General features: G+C 45.0%; 1 protein-coding gene and 1 long non-coding RNA gene across 4 annotated transcripts in view; one reads left to right on the plus strand and one right to left on the minus strand.

The window, feature by feature from the left end:
- Positions 1-11,137, minus strand: part of LOC144153792 (uncharacterized) — a 176,349-nt gene extending 165,212 nt beyond the window's left edge. The window contains exon 1 of the mRNA XM_077685522.1: positions 10,975-11,137. Within this exon, the coding sequence (XP_077541648.1) occupies positions 10,975-11,020 (46 nt within the window). The 5' untranslated portion in view covers positions 11,021-11,137. The remainder of the gene's footprint in view (positions 1-10,974) is intronic.
- LOC144153793 (uncharacterized) overlaps positions 1-20,572 on the plus strand; it is a 361,456-nt gene that overhangs the window by 62,651 nt on the left and 278,233 nt on the right. The window contains exon 2 of one of the 3 annotated variants that reach the window (XR_013319379.1): positions 10,991-11,137. The exons of the other annotated variants lie outside the window; for them this stretch is intronic. This is a non-coding gene — a long non-coding RNA (uncharacterized LOC144153793). Of the gene's footprint in view, positions 1-10,990; positions 11,138-20,572 lie in introns of those variants that run through there. 3 annotated transcript variants of the gene reach the window in all.

The following is a 20,572-nucleotide window of genomic DNA, read 5'->3' on the forward strand; positions in this document are numbered from 1 at the left end:
CAATAATGAACTGTAACATGCACAGTATTCGTAAAAATGTTGATCAGCTTCTTCTTTCTCTGTCGCAACACTCGTTTGTGTATAATGTTATAACAGTAACCAAGACCTGGCTTAATAAAGGGGGGACTATTCAAATACCAGGCTACGTGTGTTTGTCTTGGCCAAGAAGCAGGCTATCCCGTGGAGGCGGCGTTGCCCTTTTTTAAAAGCGTGGAATACAATATGACTGCTTGAGTGATAGCTCCTGTAGTAAAAATGCTGTTGAATCTCTTTTTGTTTATCTCACACTTGGCGTTATGGTTAGTGTAGTTTATCGGCCACCAAACACTGGTTTCAATATCTTTATTTCTTGAATGGAAGTTCTATTGGATCCTCTTATGTCTCGCAGCACTCCTCTAGTCTTATGCAACGATTTTAACGTTGGTTTACTAACTGCTTCGAGTCGAGACTATGAGTTTTTGCTGGAATCAGATAGCTTAAAAATGTCACCAGTGCTCATGCTCGCGTGTCAGCAAATTCTGCAACATTAATTGACCATATGCTGTGCCACACTGAAATTATTGTGGGGGCAAGAGTCTATGAAATTCCGATTGTTGATCGCGATCCCACTTTCATGTTTTTGCGTAGCACGCACTTATATCCCCCTTCTGAAAAACTTTCACATCGAGTAAATCGGTTGATCATGAACAGGTTAGTAGCCTTCTTAAATTGGCTAACTTCGAAACCTTACATGATAACGACGTTCACGTAGAATGTGAAAACATCATTCCTTGTATAAAGAATGAAGTTAGCACATCCACGCGGGAATTATCGCGTCGTCGATATTGTTACAAGACGGGGATGCGGTAAAGAAAAATGTATTAACAGTATTTACACTTTTTACAAGAGGAAAGGCTGGGCTGCCACTAACATTCAGGGTGGATAACCGAAAACCTTGTCCTTTTCTTCCCCCAACACCCTTCGCGCCCTTCCACCAATCCCCCTTAAACACATCGTTAGTTTGTTGCATTCTCGTTTGCCCCGTGGCAACATAACCATGCTGTTTGCCCCTGGGTAACTAAGGACACACTCACACGTTCAAAACTTAAGGAAAGAGATGCCTACTAGCATAGGTGAAAATAAGATAGAACAAACAATTATTATCGCTGTCCATATAAATACTACAGAAATATGTCTGTTGCAGTGATGAAGAAGACATGAAAGCAGTATTACACAAAACTTATAGCAGAGCCGAAGAGCAGTTCTAAGCTACTGTGGAAAATCATAAAAGACGTGACAGGTATAGGTCAAGTAAAATGTATTTCCCCTGACGATGTCATGGTAGAAGTAGCAAATAAGTGCAACATTTACTTTACTAGTATTGGTAATTGCCTAACTAGCTTCATTCTCCCTCACTTGTTCATTCAGATTTACCAAGAAAGGTCAATGAAGACTTTCACTCTCGCCCCATAACAGAAGGTGAATTTTTTTCAGTGGTTAGCGGATTTCCAAATAACAAAGCAATAGGCCATGATTATATTCATGCAAATGTTTTAAAATACAACATGTATGTAATCTGCACCTCACAGTGTCACATTTTTAACCATGCCTTGGAATCCCACTGTTACCCAAATATACTAAATCTCACGAAGGTCGTACCGGTGTTTAAATCAGGGGATCCAAACGATCCTTGTATTTACCGACCGATATTCATTCTAAGCATAAGTAACACCCGTTTTGAAAAAGCTTATCTCGGTTTAGGTAAGTCTATTTCTTCACGCAAAGCACATAATCTGTCCTCAGCAGCATGGACGCGTTACACATAGGTATACAGCTACAGCCATTCTGTCCCTATCCGAGATTCATATCTCTGCCATTCATGAAAACAAAATCGGAGTAGGAATATTTTTAGATACTAGAAAAGCATTTGATATGGTTTGCCATAGAGTGGTATTAAAAAAGTTGGAAACATATGAATTCATGAATGGCTCAAACAAGTTCTTTCACAGGGATTTATCATCCAGGCAGTAAAAAGTAGTTATCGGTAATTGCCATGGTGGGTATAAAGCAACCGCGTGTGGAGTAACTCAAGGCTCGGTGTTGGGAAAAATTTTATTTTCTGTTTTCATAAATGAATTTCCTGAGTCTGTCGCTTTTACAGAAGTTTTAATGTACGCGGACAACACTGTTTTTGTTGCAATTGTTGAAGCTTTGCCAACCCTTCCAAATAAAATCATGGCGGATTAATCAGACCTATAAGAGTGGTTTTTGCATGACAAATAACTACTAATATTGATAAATCATTTCGCAATACTAGAGGATATCTAGAATGGGTCTACAGCTACCATCATCCTCCATAGGGAGAGCAGTAAGGTACCTATAAGGAAGGGTGTCAGACAAGGAGACACAATCTCTCCAATGTTATTCACAGCATGCTTACAAGAAGTATTCAGAACATTGGTTTGGGAGCAGGTGGGCGTAAGGGTTAATGGAAAATACCTCAGTAACCTCAGATTTGCTGATGACGTTGCATTGCTAAGTAACTCGGGGGCTAATTGGAAAGCGTGCTTACCGTACTGGACAAGCAGTGTAGAACCGTGGGCCTGAAAATTAATACGCAGAAAACTAATGGAATGCTCAATAGCCTCGGGAGAGCCCAGCGGTTTGAAATAGGTGGCAAGGCAGTGGAAATGTCAAACGAATATACCTATTTAAACCAAGTATTGGCCCCGGATCCCAATCACGAGGCAGAGATAATTAGAAGGATAAGAATGGGGTGGAGAGCTTTCGGCAGGCATTCTCAGATAATGAATGGCAGCCTACCATTGTCTCTGAACAGGAAAGTGTATGACAGCTGTATCTTACCGGTGCTCACCTACGTGGCAGAAACTTGGAGGCTCACTAAAAAGGTTCATCCTAAATTGAGGAAGACTCAGCGAGCAATGGAACCGAAGATGATAAGTGTAACATTAAGGGACAAGAAGAGAGCGGAGTGGGACAGGGAACAAACACGTGTTAAGGACATATTAGTAGAGATTAAGAAGAAGAAATGGACGTGGGCAGGGCATGTAATGCGAAGGCAAGATAACCGTTGGTGATTGAGGATATCAGAGTGGACTAGAAGGAGTAAATTTATAGCGTATGTGGAAAACTGGCTTTTGGTTGCTGCACACTAGCAAAGGCCCGTCAACACTTTCCATATAACATTCTCCGCTGCCTATACTTTTCATTATTGCGCTGCCACATAGGTTACTGTAATAAGACGGGGGGACGTGGTATATGCGACTTATTTAATTCCTCTTCAACGACGAGAAAAACCAGCGTTAAGAATAATAACATTACTGTACCTTTGACCACCTAAGGAGCAAATTATTTGACGAACTTCGAGTTCTCCTTTACATTTCTTCGTGACTACAATATTGCCCTTTTGGTCAATAGCGTAGTGACTTCTAACACTCCACCGCCTTTAACAAGTTTTTCTTTACCGGCCCGTACGACGAGACAGGCTACAAACGGAAATCTCAACCTTCCTGTTTGTAAAAATGTGCATGGTAAATGGTTGATCGAACTTTTTGGTGCAAAAGAATGGAATGTGTTATCAATTGAAGCTAATTAGCAAGTAAGGGTTAATTGACATCTAAATTTTATTATTGTATATTCATCATGCTTAGCTTTCTGTAGTTCTGTAATTGTTATATTTTTCTTCTGTTCGGTTTTTTTCAATCTAATAACGCACTTCTGTAAGTAGACGGGACACTAGCCTTTGGCTATCGGTCCAAATACTTGTTGTATTAAACCCCAGAACAATTCAAAAAAGTTGCCGTATATATATAAAAAAAAAAAAAAAAAAAGCTGCGGCAACTTGTGAGCGCCGCCGTGTCCCTCGTGGCCTGAAGTAGGAAACTCGCTGTTTCTACCTCCACGATATTGTTTTTACCGCGCTAGGGCAGGTATGTCATTTCACGATTACGCGGCGGCGTTTGCTTCAGTGTCGTCGTTGTCTGTACGAAGTCTCGCCGCAAGTGGACACGACGGCAAAGTGGCAAAGGGGTGGACGGAGTGTAGTTGTGCTGGGAAAGTGTGAAGGGAGATGATGGGAAAGGAGGGGTTAGGGAAGGGAAAGTCGGTTGAATGATCGCAGTTCCGCGAAAGAATTCTGTAACTCAAGCGGAATTGCACTGCTAGAACAGGCCCGATGGCATCAGTAGACGAGATCACACTCCAATTTTTCTTCTTTTCCATAACCACGATAGCCGTTTAGATGAAGCTCTCGAGCATTTTGCTGGCCCTGACTTCAACAAAATGAAAGAATGGGAGAACTCTGGCTCGCAAGCAAATCTATCAATACCGTGACACAGTGCCTGATGAGTGAGAAAAAGGCAGAATTTTTTCTTACAACGACAGAATTACTGAAGTGCTTAAATAACTTTACCAGTTCATCGAGAAGAAAATCAAGACAGCTCCATTTATTGGCGTCGTATTTTCCACACATTATTCATAGCTTTGCGCCATCTGCTTGGCCCCACGACAAGAATCTAGCATTTCATATCTCTAGCATAGCTTCTGAAAATTGCGAAACAGCATTTCGAATGCTCAAGCAAGATAGTCCTGTGATAGTACTCCGGAATTCTGGCATTACACTACACAGAGACGCCAGTCAGCGTAGTACTGGAATTTTCTGGTCTCTTTAGTGCTTCCATGATCAGACTCTTTAAACAGGACTCTCTTAATGAGCGCGTCATCTTCATCACAGTCATTATCATCATCTCTTCATCGATTTCATTTTTTTATACATCTGGTGTAGCAAGCTAGGCGCCTTGTCCAGGCTAACCTCACCAGTATCATTAAAGACTATTCTCTGTCTCTCTCTCTATTTCCGCACGTGCTGCAGGCATGAAAATTGGTAACCTTTATTCTCTTAACATAGTGGGGCACTTCACATCGTGTATGCTATTCCAACCGCTTTGTACTTTTATCGGTTTGTATTTTTAAATAAAAGTTTTCATTTCGTGGAGAATTCCCTCGTTAGATTTTGAGATTCTTTCACTCCTCGTGATCCTGCCGTATCTGACATTATTGCTCGCAGATAGCCCTTGATTGAGCTTATGTTATATTTGCTATGATCAACACGCTATAGTAATCATAATTCGCTAAGAAAGCCAATTTGATCTCAAGCATCAATTTAGGTTTCTAGGCCTTCTGTCTTAATGATTGTAAGTTGCGTCGCTTTCATGTCGTTTTCCCCCCCTCATTTCTTGAATCAAAATAAATAATTTTGCTTACGCACCGGGGTTAAACATTTATTGTCAAACACTCCAACGCTGTCATACTGGGTTTGGCACACCTATTTCAACGAAGGTTCTTGCTCAGGTCAGTACTTGGAGCGACATCTAGTGGACGCAGAACGACCTCTGGACGACCTGGCGGGGGCGTCCAGGAAGGAGGGTTAAGATCGATAATCTTGCGGCAGTGTTTCTACCCTACACACAGAGGTGGCGCCAAAGTCCCACGCTTCACGCACGCTCTAAAAAAGGCGCGAATGTATTCAAGATGTTACGCCGTTTTACGTTTCAGGATACGTACCGCAGTCCAGTTTTGAAGGGCGGGCCGAGGTGATCGAAAATGTCGGTGCCTTACAAATGTGCTGTCGACATTGCGCGTAAACACGCAGTTCCCCAGTGGGCGCTTTTGTAACTTGTATCTTGGGGAACAGCGCGAACTGTTAGTTCGCGCGGTTCCCCGAAGATTCAAGTACAGCAACTATAGCCCAACTCGCCACCCTGCTACCGCTTTTGTAACAGTGAAACGTGAAACCACGAAAATCTGTGCTCATCCATGAATTGTTCCACAAAATAGGCGCTGTAAACTTGTTCCGCTCATAACGTAGGCTATAGTAACATTTACTTGTAGAATTAAAGCGGTGCACGCATCATAACTTTCAGAATATATTCTTCATAGATTTGATGTTTCAATTCCTCCATTATGAACCCCTATACTAACGCACACGAACCATTAAGGCAACGAAGTGAATACAATGCTCTCCCGTGAGAATTACCATACCTGGACACGATGGGAAACAAAAAAGAACGAATTCAAGTGAACAGAATTTATACCGCTGTACTTAGCTGGAAGAGCACCGCATTATTTCGAAGGTTATTGATGTCACGTCGAGGGTAAAGCGCGCAGGAACATATTTATTTCCGCTGCTTACAAATCAAGACATATACTACCGGTTTCGAGGGACTTGGGCCACAAATAATAGGTGCCTTAAGCATCGCTTTGCTGCTTTAATGTACGGAGCTGGAGACTTAATTTCCAGCCCGGCCATCAATGAGTGCTACCTGTTTCTCGGCCTCAGAATTTTTCTCTTTTTATTAGAGGAAACTGTGGTAGCGGCTGAATGTTTTTCATGGTGGGGTTGGGGTGCGGCGAAAAAACATCAGCGATTTATTTCCTTGAGAATGAGACAGGGGGCGGAAACGGATGGAGTGAGGCGTTGAGTGATTGCAGACATGCTTACTAACAGACATGCTTCGTCACTTAGTGGGAGAAGTTTGGTTATTTAGCATTCTTAAAATTGCAGAGGTTCTTTAATAAGGACACGCTTAACGAAGCCACCGAATCAGTTCAAAAGTTCATGACACACCAGTGCGGGGCAACGTACAATCTCGAGTGTATCTTGTCGTCCCTTACTATACCTCGTCACAATTTCCGAGTAGGGTCTACAGACTTAGACGGTTTCTTTGTTCGCGCCGGTGGCATTTTCGCCATTACCTTATTATGGTCGGTGTTGGAAAAACCAACTCAACTTGCTCTTCTTGGCTTGAATTGTTCCTGTCTCTTTTCACCCCCGGAAGGCGCGGGAACAGATAACTTCTACACTGCGGTACCAGATTCGTTTCATTTTACTTCAGCATTTGCATTTTATTGGATTTATTTGGCCTTGGAGATCTGGGAATACTGCACAGAGGCCCAGGGCCCATGCCAAGCTGCTTCCGGACACCTTTATTTCAAGAAGAAAATAAAACGGGAAAATACAAAATCAATGAAAACGAATACAATGCGATTTGACAGCAGCAGCGAGTATTTTTGGAGCTTAGTTTCAGAGTTTCTCGGGTCACACCATGGCACAAAGCGTTGGCGTCTTTGCTGGTCGCGAGTGTGCATTTGGTAATGTATTAAAACCGCTATTATCACTGTCGAACGGTTAGCATCGTAAGTCATTGGTGGTGCTTCTGACAGATAACGTTTTGATAGTAATAAATATTCGCTGCCCAAATGGTCTAACTAGCTCGAATTTGACTGGGAGAAGTGTATTTAGGAAAGACAAAAAAATCACGAGCAGATGAGGACTTCGGGCGAGGGATGGGGTATTTAAGAGTCTACCACGTCCTTGCGCACTACGTGAGGGCAAGTGACTGTCAGTGCGTCCTCACAAAAACGCATACGTGAGATCGCAGAGCTGGGCTTATGAACGTCTGGGTTATATTGTTCTTGAACCCCAATTAACCGTCCAGGGTTTTCTTGCATTTAGATATCCGATCTTGAAAGACGCTCATTTGCCGTTTTATCTCTTATATACACCCCCTTTGAAAGCTGGCAAAAGGCTCATTAACCCGAAGTCTCTATCATGATGAAGAAAATAATCGGTACTGGTGAGGGTAAACGCTACCACCCGGCCGTACTTAATAGATGGGAGGACTTTGGACACCTGCTGTTTAACGGACGCGCTTTGATGAAGTAGAAAACTCCCGCAGTCATTTTAAGACAGAAAACAAAACAAAAAAGCGAGCGCCGCAAGAGGTTGCATTTTGCAGAACCACCATGCCAACGTGGCTCGAGGTGAACAGGTCACCTGTTCTTTCGCCACCGAATCTTGCAAAACTTAGCTTTCTTTAGGGGGTTCATTTCTTTCAAATTGCCACAGCGGGCAGCGGAAAGAATGTGCGGCGGCATGAGATTATCGCGCACTCTGAAAAGGTCCAGAATGTTTTGAATGGATACGCATGAATATTAAAAGCGAAGCTAATAAATGTAAGGCGTCTTAATTTTTACTCTCCTCTGAAGCAGCATCAGAAGGAATCACTCATTTAAGAATTACTAGTACGGAGGAATAATTGTTGCAGACAACTAGATGAAAAAATTTTTTTTTCTAATTTCTAAGACGTATTATTTCCACCGAAAAGAACACCCCTTTAGTTGAGCGTATTGTAATTTTCCTAAACGTAGGTGACAGAAAGACGCTGGAAAATCTTATTTTTATGAGCATTTTCTTGAGTAGAGGCGAACAAGAGAGCTAAATTCAGATGGATTTTGTCTCAGCCTTTTATCCGTCTGGTTTTTCAACCTTTGACTTACAGGCTTCGTAGCTGCCAGCAGCTCGTTACTCGTCCACGAATAAAAAGTTCTCGTACTCTTCCTACTTGGTATCCCATCCAGCTCCTGTCCTTTGCAGTGCGCGACTGCAGTGGCACCTAATGAGTCCCTTCTCTCGGAACATTCCGTTATTGTCGCTTCAAGGGAGCTTTCAAATGAGGTTGATCTGAGTGTATTATAAATTATCGATTTCGTTTCTTCTAGGCTGAATGTGCATGGAGGTTCACTCCCCTGCTATTTTTAGCGGCGAAATTAATACTGTATGCAACTTGGCGCAAAGGCAATTACTCTAATGATTCCAGACATTCTAATCTGGCGATGCCAGTTCGCGAGGTGTTTTTTTGCAAGACTCCCTGCCTCTAAACTTGCGGTCATGAAAAAAGCGCTGTTTGGATATTTTCCCGCCGTTTTTATGTTTATTTTGTACGTATATATGTCTCGTTCTTTTTTTATTGGGTTCAAAGCCTACGAGCAAAATTAGAATAAAGTGCACATGTCAGACTCATGTCTTATTTTCAAATTTGAGAGTGTAAGCTCGTAACTAAGCCTGGGTCATAAGACATGCCGAACTGAAATGCTGTGGAATAATTTAACCCAGCTCGCGGTAATTAACATGTGGCGTCATGCTTTATCTCCTGCTTCCACGAGAAAAGAATCTTCCTGGGTGGGAACCAAATCTACGAGCTCGTAAAAATTTGTTCAGCGAGATGCAATTTTTATAACGAGATTTATAGCGCGAGTAAGGCTTGGGAAAGAGGTTTCACATCCCGAGCGTACGTGGTGTCCGCTTACTTTTTTTCCGTGGCCTATTTTCACTCCGGGTTTTAGTTAAGGTTTGCCACTACTCGATGAACTTTTCGAAAGATCCGTTATTTGATTTGAGGATTATTTTAACCTGTTAATTGGTGGCACTCACCCGAGAATATAAGCCAAGCATGCGCTCTTTACACTGCATTTTCATATCGAAGGATTATCTCTTGTTTCGCTAATCCCCATTAAACAGAGCAGGGCGCTCTGGTGACATGATCAAAGGTATGGTAATTACAGCCGGCAGTCCGCAGTGAAGGCAACAAAAGCCGCGAACGTTTGTTTTTGTACTAGCATGAATTGGTCTAAAAATTCAAGAACATTTCGAGGTTTCATAGATGTCGCTTTTGGGCGTTTTTTAAACTACCTCTAGAAAAACTCGGCGAGGATAATTATTTGCCGCGAATAATTTTAAAAAGCTGCTGCTCTGGCGGCACGATTGCCGGCACACCTTGCAAGGTTAGGGGCATCTGCTCATCAACAATGCTCACTCACTCACTCACTCACTCACTCACTCACTCACTCACTCACTCACTCACTCACTCACTCACTCACTCACTCACTCACTCACTCACTCACTCACTCACTCACTCACTCACTCACTCACTCACTCACTCACTCACTCACTCACTCACTCACTCACTCACTCACTCACTCACTCACTCACTCACTCACTCACTCACTCACTCACTCACGTACGAACGCACGGACACTCACACAATCAATCAATCAATCAATCAATCAATCAATCAATCAATCAATCAATCAATCAATCAATCAATCAATCAATCAATCAATCAATCAATCGCGAGCACTAATGTCACAAACTTCGGGTGTGTCTGTAAAGGGTACTTTACCTCACTATGAGGTAGCGTGTGACAAAGCATACTTCTTACAAGCGATCATCCTACGTGTCGAGCGTTCGCCAGCAAAACGTTCGAATTTCCATGAGCCGAAACTTGTGTATTACAGCCCAGCAGTTTACACTGCGCTGTGGGTAGGTAATGGGAGGTATGTGGACCGTGTGAGCGATACGCTGGGCACAGCAGAGTATATAACAAACGAACGAACAAACAAACAAACAGCAAAATAAATAAATAAATAAATAAATAAATAAATAAATAAATAAATAAATAAATAAATAAATAAATAAATAAATAAATAAATAAATAAATAAATAACTGCACTTTCCTGGGGTGAAAAAAAAACCTTTGTGAGACTGCGTACTGATTCTCTTTTCCAGGAATCCTCTTTTCCTCGCTGGTGTTTTCAACGCGCTTTTAGCAGACTCGTACTTTGCATCCTGCATTCGTACCTCTTTTCAGCATTACAGGAGTCCTTACTGGAGTAATGAGTGTGCGCTGCTGCAAAACGCACGCGGCGGAACCCATTTCCACAACGACTTACAAAGTACGACAACGTAGGGCGTATGCTTTTGGTTATTTGTTGCATGGTACGAAGTAGCAGGCGCCCTGAACAAGAAAAAAAAATCACCATGTTTAATTGGGAGACACTGTTTACATTCCGGTGGGCCGCAGAAAGTCATATTGCTTGAGCCCATAAATGGAGACCGTCGCGTGCACAGGTTTGAAGGTTAAAGGTTGAAGGTTAAACCCAAGGCTAAATCTGTTCATGGATTCAACCCGGGTAAATGTGAACCTATAATGTTGCTAAAAAATTCTAGCAGTCTAAAAAAGTGACACTGGCTCTTATGATCCACGCGAGTAGATTTTGTTATGGGTCTTCGAGCAGACCATCTGTTTCCCGGGCACAGAGGCAGCCCGGCGGCGGCGGTGGCGCTGCTTAACTCACCCCCTTGGGCGTCCAGGCTGAGCTCCTTCCTGACGTGCGTCAGCATGACGGGATAATCCTGCGGCGATCGGGGCCGGGCCTAGCGTCTCGTAGAAGCCGCACAGCACTTCGCACTCACGGACCACGACACGGCGCCGACGAGCCGCCGCCGCGCATCACGAACCACGCACTGCTCCGCACTGCCGCCCTGGGCCGGCCGGACGCAGAGCTGCAAACGGGGAAGGTGGGAGAGCGAGCACTTTAGGGCCTGTTGTTGCCGGTCTTGGAGGGGAAGAATACGACATTGTACGGAAACAACTGCTGGTTTCACTGAAAAAAAAAAAAAAAAAAACGTAAAATTCTTTTTTCACTTTGTTTGTTCTGTTCGGACGTTGGTTGTATTCTCGGATTTTTACTCCAACTGTTGATAGATGAAGATGTAGCTGCGCCTCCGAGAAAGAGGCATCAATCAGCGGCACTGCCCCCTGGTAGCGGCTGGGCAGTAAGAAGCAATTATGTTGATGATGCGCTCGTGCAGGAAACATTAAGTGCCCAGCCAATTACCGGGTAAACGGGCCACGAGAACACCCGGTAATTTATGCACCTATTTCTGGAATCCCGGTAAATACATTCGATTCGTGAGACAGGGAATCTTATATTGCTACTAAAGCGCCGACCATTTAGCATTTCATCCCAGACTTAATTTGGTGCAATAATGATTTTGCTGTTAAGTGCTCGAAGGGGTATGCGAGCTTCGAACTTTGCAACAACTGAATTTTTTTCGTACCGGTTATAAGCACACTAGGCCGGTGTAGCTGTCAGGTGACTTTTCCTTAAGAAACAAATTGAATGTGTAAATGCGCCTTGAAACTGAATTCCAACCCAATTCTGCGCTTCACTGCAAATTTGAGTCCGGGAACATTCGTGCAAAGAGCGTACGGAACACATTCTATTTTTATTATCCAACACCGCGTAGCAAAAAGTACGCAGCGTACCACCGTTTATAATGGCTAGAATCGTCCAAAGCACTAACAAAGGATTATATTTACTTAATGTATAATGAATGCTGTAGGCGCCCAAAAGAGCCGCAGTTATCACTGTTCTTTCTCGCGTCAAGCGGCGAGATGATCAGCACGATGGCACGATAAAAAAAAATTGTTCGCGTGGCAGACAGTAGAGTTTTAGCATCGGGGCCGTTAGATGTCGTTGTTGCCGTGGTGGTGCCTCTCTGTCTCTTTGTCATCTCATCAGCATGTGGGCACACAAGTGCAAACACCACAGTCATTTGAACGCAAATGTCGTAGGCCGTGACGCTCGCATGGCCCAACCTCAACGAAAACCACGTGACGCATCTGTATGTCCCAAAGAAGATATTCCGCAGACACCAGCGCCAATTTCTGTGAAACACGTTAGCCATTTTTGTGATGAACAGAGAACTTGAACCGGTAGCGCACCGCACTTATGTCATCCCTGCGGTGGTGGTCGGTTAACAAGACCATGCCATCGCAGCGGCCACGGACTGGAATGCGATTCACCCTACCCGCTCGGACTACACCCCAGAATTGTTTACGCAGACTTACAGCACGCCTTCTGAGTCTGCCTGCGCAACAGACTGATGCCGCATTCGGAGCGACTTCTCCTCAGCGCACGAGAAAGATAGAAAAAGAACGGGGAAGGAGAGAAATAGAGCGAAGGAGATTTAACTTGATTATCGGGAGGATCGAAAACATAGGTTCGTTGTTTAACATCAGGCTGCCAATGTTTCCGCATGCTTGAAGCGAGCCTGAGTGACCTGGTTGGTCTGGTTGACGTGGCCGCAATGGTTTCCTGGGCTGCTAGGAGGTCAGCAGTAGGAGGAACAGTCAGCACGGGCCCTCAGAATACAGTGGCAGAAAAATAAAAGAAAGTGGAGGGGTGGCTTCCAGACCCCAGTAGGAGTGTGGGGCGGACAGCGAAAGCGACTGTGGCGGGCTGCATCGGGTAATCGTGAGGAACGGTACGTGCAAGATGGTGGAGTCGGTTTCGGCGCGATAACAGCGAACTGCAGCCCCACACGTGGAGTTCAAGAAAAAGCGCAAAGCGAATGGCGCGCCAGGGCAACCATGTTTTGAGGAATTCAGGCTCCAAGGCTGCGACGCGCAACATACAAACACGTACAGACAGACACGCGCATACACAAGCACTATCGGCTCGCAAGAAATAGTTGCAGTCACAATCGGCAATTACTGCACCATGGGTCAACAATCGTTGGCGCCTTTGAAGGAATGTGCTATCGGCCACCATTGCTTTAAGGCGGCTTCGCTCTTTGGTTTTTTAGACCCAACCACACTCCGCGCCACGCATGCCTGATCCGAGAAGGGGCCCAGTGAGCGGGGTCGGTCAGCAGGCATTCGTTGATCGGAGTCGGTGCACGAACGCCGCGCATTGATTATCTGCGTCGCCCTAATTGGCGGTCGACATGAGGCAATGGGACTTCGTTGGTGCACGGGAGGTGCATGTTGATTCGCTGATGCACTTTGAGTGAACAATAGCGTTGTTCGTGCAGGGGAAGTGCATAGCAGGCGTTTGTAGCAATGCGATATTATTCAAACTCCTTGTGTCATGAAAGGCCATGCTGGTTATTAGCGCAGCATGTGTTTATTAGTGCGATTCTATCAGAAACTTTACTTATCATAGCGTCGCCTTCCAGCCTTCGAACGAGAGATTCGACATGTGAGAAAACGCGTGCAACAAGACCCCTCACCGGGTGTTCCTGTATTGCTGTCCATAAAAAAGGGTTCGGCGTTAAAATACTTCCGGGCATGCGCATTGCTCGTGCCTCCTTGGCATACCAACTGCGTGAATGGAGGAGTGGAACAGCGATAGGGCACTGTGGAAGGGGGTGGATGTATCTGTTTTCGGACGCTGCTTCCCCACCGCTAACCATGCTCACTCGTTCGTCAGATCGGATCTCCCGGCAGCCACACGATTCATCTTGCCTGAGCCATTACGGCACACCCGCCCTAATAATTTGTCCGGTGAAACACCGCTCGCGCGCCGTGGGCTTGGTTTTACCTGCTGGTGTGTGACGCACGTATCTTCCATAACGGCACTGCGTGCTCGTCCTCCCGGAAGTGCGCGGAAAAATTGTTCCCAGGACGCACCTGTTTGGCGTGCTTTCCCGCAAAGTCCTCGTCCGAATGCCCCAGTCTGTGGGCGTTGTTCGCGGCAAAGAAAGCGAAAACAAAAGAACTATTGCGGTTATTCTACGTCGACCTAGCCGTATCGAGTTTCGCATTAGGGTTGTAATGAGTTTAAATACAGAGTCACTAATATAACATATAATGGGATGCTGCTAATCAGATTATTGGTCGTATTGGAAACTTGGTGCTATTTTTGTGGAAGTTTTTATCCCCTTTTGACAGCCTACCGTCGGAAAGGAACAGGGAGGAGACAGTGTTGCGAATACTAAACCAATTTTTTTTTCGCATTTACTTCGAGATGCCTTTAGACCATGCTAAAGGTAGTAACAGCTGCGCAGTCAAACGAATGTCAAACGGAAGAAGATAGCGTTCCTTTTTAACGCAGAATAAATGCGGGGATGACCACCCACATGCTGCTTCGGCTATTATCACCACACAAGTAATAAACGACAAAGATGTGCGATATTTTTAAGACAATATGAAGAAACGCCGCGTAAGTTTCACTCATCAACGAATATTCAAGGACGCTATCTTAGAATGGAGAAGAAACTAAGACATAAACAATTTAAGACTGGAGCGTAAGTCAGTGATCTCCTGAGTTCGTGACGTTCGCTTGCAGTTCTTTTCGAAAGTAAATTTTGTTTTTGTGTTTCTTAGAGTAGGCAGAATCTGAGCTAGTTGGTTTCTTTTTTAGAAGAAACTAGGAGACATAGAAAGCCCTAAATTGTAGCTCTCGGGTCGACAACGCCTGTCAGTGGGTGAAAAGGCTCGCGCACTCCAGAAACCCATGCGCTTCGCAGCCTCATAAATCAACAACTCTGGCTGGCAGTGGATGTCGGCGTCGCAGACATCGATAAATTCCTCTACCTTCGAGAAAAACGGCCCGCCCGCCTCGAAATAACTCAGCCTACTTTCCCAAACCTAGACTCTCGCAGTGTCAGCCGGATCAAAACAACTGCATCGCCAAGGCGAGCGCAGACGCCGGGAAAATGTTGAAATACGGCGCCTCCAAGGCTGCATGCAATACAGCCGAACGCACAGGAGCCCGCTTCGGTATGGAAACTGGCCAAGGTGACGGGATGGAGAATATAAATTGCTACCAACCACAGCGCTCCCCCGTCGTATTACACTTTACACAAGTTTTGGTGCCGTGATAGCCGGGATGTGATCGATGTAGGAAATTCATGTTTGCACTGGACGGAGCATTTACATCGGATGTGTGAGAATCGGTACACCATTTCGTCGGAATTTCTGATACAGAATCCCTGGCACTTCACCAGGCAGGTTTTCAGATTTCAGAGGATTGCGAAGCTGTCACAACCACCAGAACCGCAAGATGTGATCATGCCGCATAGGGTATATGCAGTGCGTGCTCGGGACGGTCGCAATTGGGTGTACAGAAAACGTGCGGTAAAATAAGCGTCGACACAATTCGTCTTGGTCAAGCCCACCAAGCGTAAAACAATTCACGGCGAATCGCTAGGCAATTGTGTGGCGTACTTAAAATGGTTTCCCCGAGCCATCCCGTAATCAACCAGGTCTTTTTCTCCCTCTCTAATTTGTATTTTTTCTTCCACCTGTCATCCTCCTCTTCTAAAAAAATTAGCAGCGGCTTAGCTCGGCTAACCAGGATATACGTAGCGTGAGCTGAGGTTCAGCTGGTTATTCTTAGGTTTCCTGGTTGTCTCGGATTAGCTTATTATAATGCTCACTGCTGCTAAAACGATTTCTAATTTAATTTAATTTAATTAATTTAATTTAATTTATGTAATTTAATTTAATTTATTTAATTTAATTTAATTTAATTTATTTAATTTAGTTTAATTTAATTTATTTAATTTAATTTAATTTATTTAATTTAATTTATTTAATTTAATTTAATTTAATTTAATTTAATTTAATTTAATTTAATTTAATTTAATTTAATTTAATTTAATTTAATTTAATTTAATTTAATTTAATTTAATTTATTCCAGTCCTGGCGGCAGCGGCTCAGGCGCGCCAGCTGGGCGCCGTGAGACGTCACTGCTCCTCGCGCATGCGCAGCACGGCTCGCCAGGATCCACGTGAAACCGCTCAACCTCGGCCAGTGTAGCTCACGCTACAAAAAAGCTGTGTGAATATTCAGCGACGAGTCCTCATCTTCCCCATCTGCTAACATCGCCTCCCGGCTGTGCTTCCTTGGTCTTCGTATTTTTTTTTACCTGAACATGTTGGACAGCTAAGCCTAAGGAAGCATTACGTAATAAAAACACGTGCGGTTCATGGTTATAAAGCGTATCACGTAGCCGGAAGCAGAAACGACGCTTAAAACAGAGGTTTAAAAACATAACGTTCATCAACGCTTTCTAAACGTAGATTTGTTGAGACTTATTCCTTTTACAAAGCGTTCAGCACATCTGGCGGGGAATGGGAGCCCTTTAGACCGAGTGGTACGTCACCCTAAAACGGATCATCTATATCACTGATCTTTCTGATTCTATAATAGATCGTCCGACGCCGTGAACTTGCAACAACCCTGCACCAGGCGCTGGCCGAGACGCGAAACCCACATTGGAGAAGGTCTCTATCGTAAAAGAATCGATCAAAATGTCCGACAGAGGGGTGCCCAACGTGTAGATCGAAACATGCCCAAACGGCGTCTGTCTCTGACTCGGGAACTGAAAAACATTTGGAGCCCTTCCACTGCTGTGAAGATGGAAGACTAGCCACGCTGTTGGATTGATTATGAGGTTTAACGCGCCGACGCAACACACGCGATGGGGCGCGCCGTAGGGGAGAGCTCCGTATTAATTTTGACCACCTGGGGATCTTTAACGTGCGCCGAAACCTCGTACACACGGGCGTTTTTAATTTTCGCCTCCATCAGAAAAGCGGCCGCCGCGGCCGGTAACCGATCCCACGTCCTTGGGCTCAGCAGCACAACGCCATAGCCATTGAGCGACCACCACGGCGGGTTGTTCTAGCGAACCTGTGTTAGTGGCTTACTAGATTGAGTTATGTATGACGACTTACTATACGAATCGGATAACGACGCATACAGGTAACTCTTTTAGAATTAATTGGACATTAAGTTTTATGTGATTTGTTTCGGGATAGTTTTGATAACAGAAGAGTTACGGCCATTTTCTGCAGCCATGCTCCCTCCGTCGACGGCCGTGTGTTGACGAAAGGCTAATTATGTAATGTTTACAACTTCACTTTGAACGATCTAATTATGGCAAGTAAATGAAACTTGAAAAACGATATAGTCGTCTTCCCAGCCAATTTCAGCATGCTTTCCTTCCGAAATACATACATTAGATTGAGAGCTACAGAGCACTTCACACCAGCTCTGGAACGAGCGCGTTTTATTTTTTGTCTATGCGACCCTATAGACACGCAAATTTAGCCGAAACCTACCGGAAGGCAGCTTCGCTGAAGAATAAAATCCAGGATTAAAAATTGGCCGCGTATCTGCTCCCTTCGTCGCAAATGTCGACTAAAGACGATAGTCGACTGGCGCCCTTGGCAAGTAAATGCACCCCTCACCTTTCCCGCTCACCTCTCATGCTGTTCCTCTCCCGTCTCGTTCCTCCCAAGATAACACGCTAGAGGTTTTCTCAAGTCAATTTAAAGTTACCGTGTTCCACTGCTCCAAGCCGGGTGCCTCGATGCCAGCGCTGCCGTACGATGGAGACGTGCGTGAATCGAGCACCCTACTACAACGTTTATAGAACCACGTTGCCCAACTCCATGAGCCTGCCATGTGGAACGTGGGAGCTATCTAGTGGAACCTCTCGTCGCTTTTGTCGTTTGATTTTTAAATGCCGCCAGGTGGCGCTGGCAACAGCAGGCGATGGTTTTCTGCGGTTGATGTAGTAAAGCATCCCTGAATTGTTTAAAAACAGTGAAAATATCAATGATGTATCGATGTTCTGCCTTAGTTTTGCGTAATGTCTAGTTCTTGTTCAAATATGTTTCTAAGTACAGCTAGATAAAATATTTGCCCTAAAAAGGGGGAGACACGGCCGAAGTGAGGACAGACACACACGGCGCTGTGTCTGTCCTCACTTCGTCCGTGTCTCCCTCTTTTTAGCGCCATTATTTTATCTAGTTATGGAGTACCAATGTGCCCGGGACGCTACCCTTACAAGTATAAACATTGACACCGGACGTAGACGTTTAGATTTTGCTGTGAGTATATATAAGACTCTTGCGCAGCTTCTGCGTCACTTTGGCCGGGTGGCTGAATCGAGTTACAGACAGACAGACACAGACCGACAGACAGACCGACCGACAGGCCAAAATGTCTGGGTTAAAGTATCCCAAGAAAGACTATCGTCTTCAGTAAAACTTTTGCCCAAAAGACGGAGAGGCCGTCACTGCGGCGGCTTTGAACTCCTGAGGTTGGCATGGATGTGAGTGGGGTGGCAGCAACAGAGACGAAAACTGAGTGTGATCTTTCGGCGTCTGCCTTTTTACGCCTTAAAGCGAAGCTTTATATGACTTGGCAAAAGGATAATCCGGTGATCCTCTGTACGCAGAAAACTTTCCAGGGGCAGCCTAAGACGCATGCGTGAAAAAACGAAGTTGGAAAGGAGCGAGAAGTAATTGTCTCTATCGTAGCCGAGCGGGCACGCAGCGAGCTACTGCAGGAAGCAAAGATCAAGCGACATCGGCGGGTAGGGGCGGAGGGAGGAACGTCATCGTGGCAACGGGAAACACCGGCCGCACGTTACGTCGAAATCCGTAGGCTACGTGTCATGCGTACACCCTTTATCATAATCTTCCAGGAAAATCCTAAGCCTTCTGGACCACAGGGAAGTCGAAGTATTAGCGCAACGTGTAAGTGTGGCAAAGTTATTTTATCACAGTCAGAAAGAAGGATCTTTTATCTAGCTTTTCGACGCAAAACATTTCAGCCTAGCTCCGGACGTAAGCTTGTACATTGAATTTTTTGCGGACTGTGCACTTTCGGCATGGCCTAGAAAATTTTAGCAAAGACTGTCCTTCCGAGAAGCAGGCAGCTTACAATCAGTGACGCCGCGAGCAGGAACGGGAACGCAAATAAATACCTCAAGCAGGCAACGTACAAGGAAAAAGACCTAAATGAGACATAAGGAATAACACACGCTCTAAAATACCGCCCGCATGTTACAGCCTCACTGGTCAACAATCTGTACTAAGGGCCTTGAGGCATTTTTTTTTCTCTCTCTCTCCATAGACAGCCTAATAGACAGGTTAAAAGGTGCGTTCAACTGAAGGGGATGGTTTGAAAGCGATTAAGTGGATTGAAATATGCAAAGGAGCGCGTTGGTGTGCATTGCTCGCGGGTGTTTTCCTGTGTACATACGAAAGGGGTGCGCTAGTGTCACTAGATAAGGTATCAGAGTACCGCCACTGAGGCACGCATGTTAGGAAAGGTGGCCATTTTGCTGTTTATCAGTGTTGCGAGATTGCCGCTTCTACGGCCTCGCCGCTACCTTCGATCGGATCGTTTCATGACAACACTGCCCAAGCTGCAGCAAAAAGGCATTTTCGTACGCACTTCTGCTGCTGAAATGCTGCTACGAACGTTATCCTTGAATCGCTTTCGGAACGACGTCAGTCGCCCGCAGCCGCAGAGTAGGGAGGACAAGTTAAGCCTACAGAATTGACCGACTAAAACGCATAAACAACAAAATATTAGCGCCCATAGACCATCGCAGTGTAAATAAAACAAAAAAAAAAAACGCCACATGATGCGAACTGGCCAATGATCATGGCGGCGGCACGGAACAATGGGAGAAAAGAGTGCCGATACTCTGAAACCTTATCTAGTGACACTAGGCTGCGCGATACGCAACCACGCGGCAATGAAGCTCAACGCGAAGGCCGTGGTATGTGCTTGCGTGCATCCGCGTGCTTGTGCGTGAGTGTGTGTGCGTGTGTGCGTGCGTGTGTGTGTGTGTGTGTGAGAGAGAGAGAGAGAGAGAGTATTCCGTATCGTGGCTCTAGCTTTGTTGCAAGCATTATTAATACTTTTGGTGCGGTGGACAAGACCGTGCTTACGCAAGTATAAACGATATGCAAACGGATCGTCTTTTACTTTCCTATTTTAGCAGCGGAGCTGTTGTGCAAGCCGTAAGATCGCACTTGCAGAAAAAAAAAAACGCCAATGTAATGCTCAGCGCTGGAGAGCCCTTGCCTCGCGCAGTAGCTTTAGAAAAAAAAAAAAAACAGCGGTAATGCTAAATATAGAAAGACACCCTGCTTGGCAGAGGACACCGTGGCCGCGGCATTCTCTAGAAGCCATTGTGGATAATTGGATGGCTACGAATGTGCCAATTCTTCCTGAGACGGCTTGCAAATCTCGCCACCGCTGCCTCGAGTCGAAGACGAAGAGCTGGTGGAAGTGTGCAATGCTGAGGAGGACTTTCCGTCTACCCCTCGCCGTGAAGAAGGTGGCGCCCTCT

Source organism: Haemaphysalis longicornis, unplaced genomic scaffold (assembly GCF_048455015.1).
Source record: "Haemaphysalis longicornis isolate Haplotype H1 unplaced genomic scaffold, Haemaphysalis longicornis Haplotype H1 scaffold_9, whole genome shotgun sequence".
Classification (NCBI taxonomy): domain Eukaryota; kingdom Metazoa; phylum Arthropoda; class Arachnida; order Ixodida; family Ixodidae; genus Haemaphysalis; species Haemaphysalis longicornis.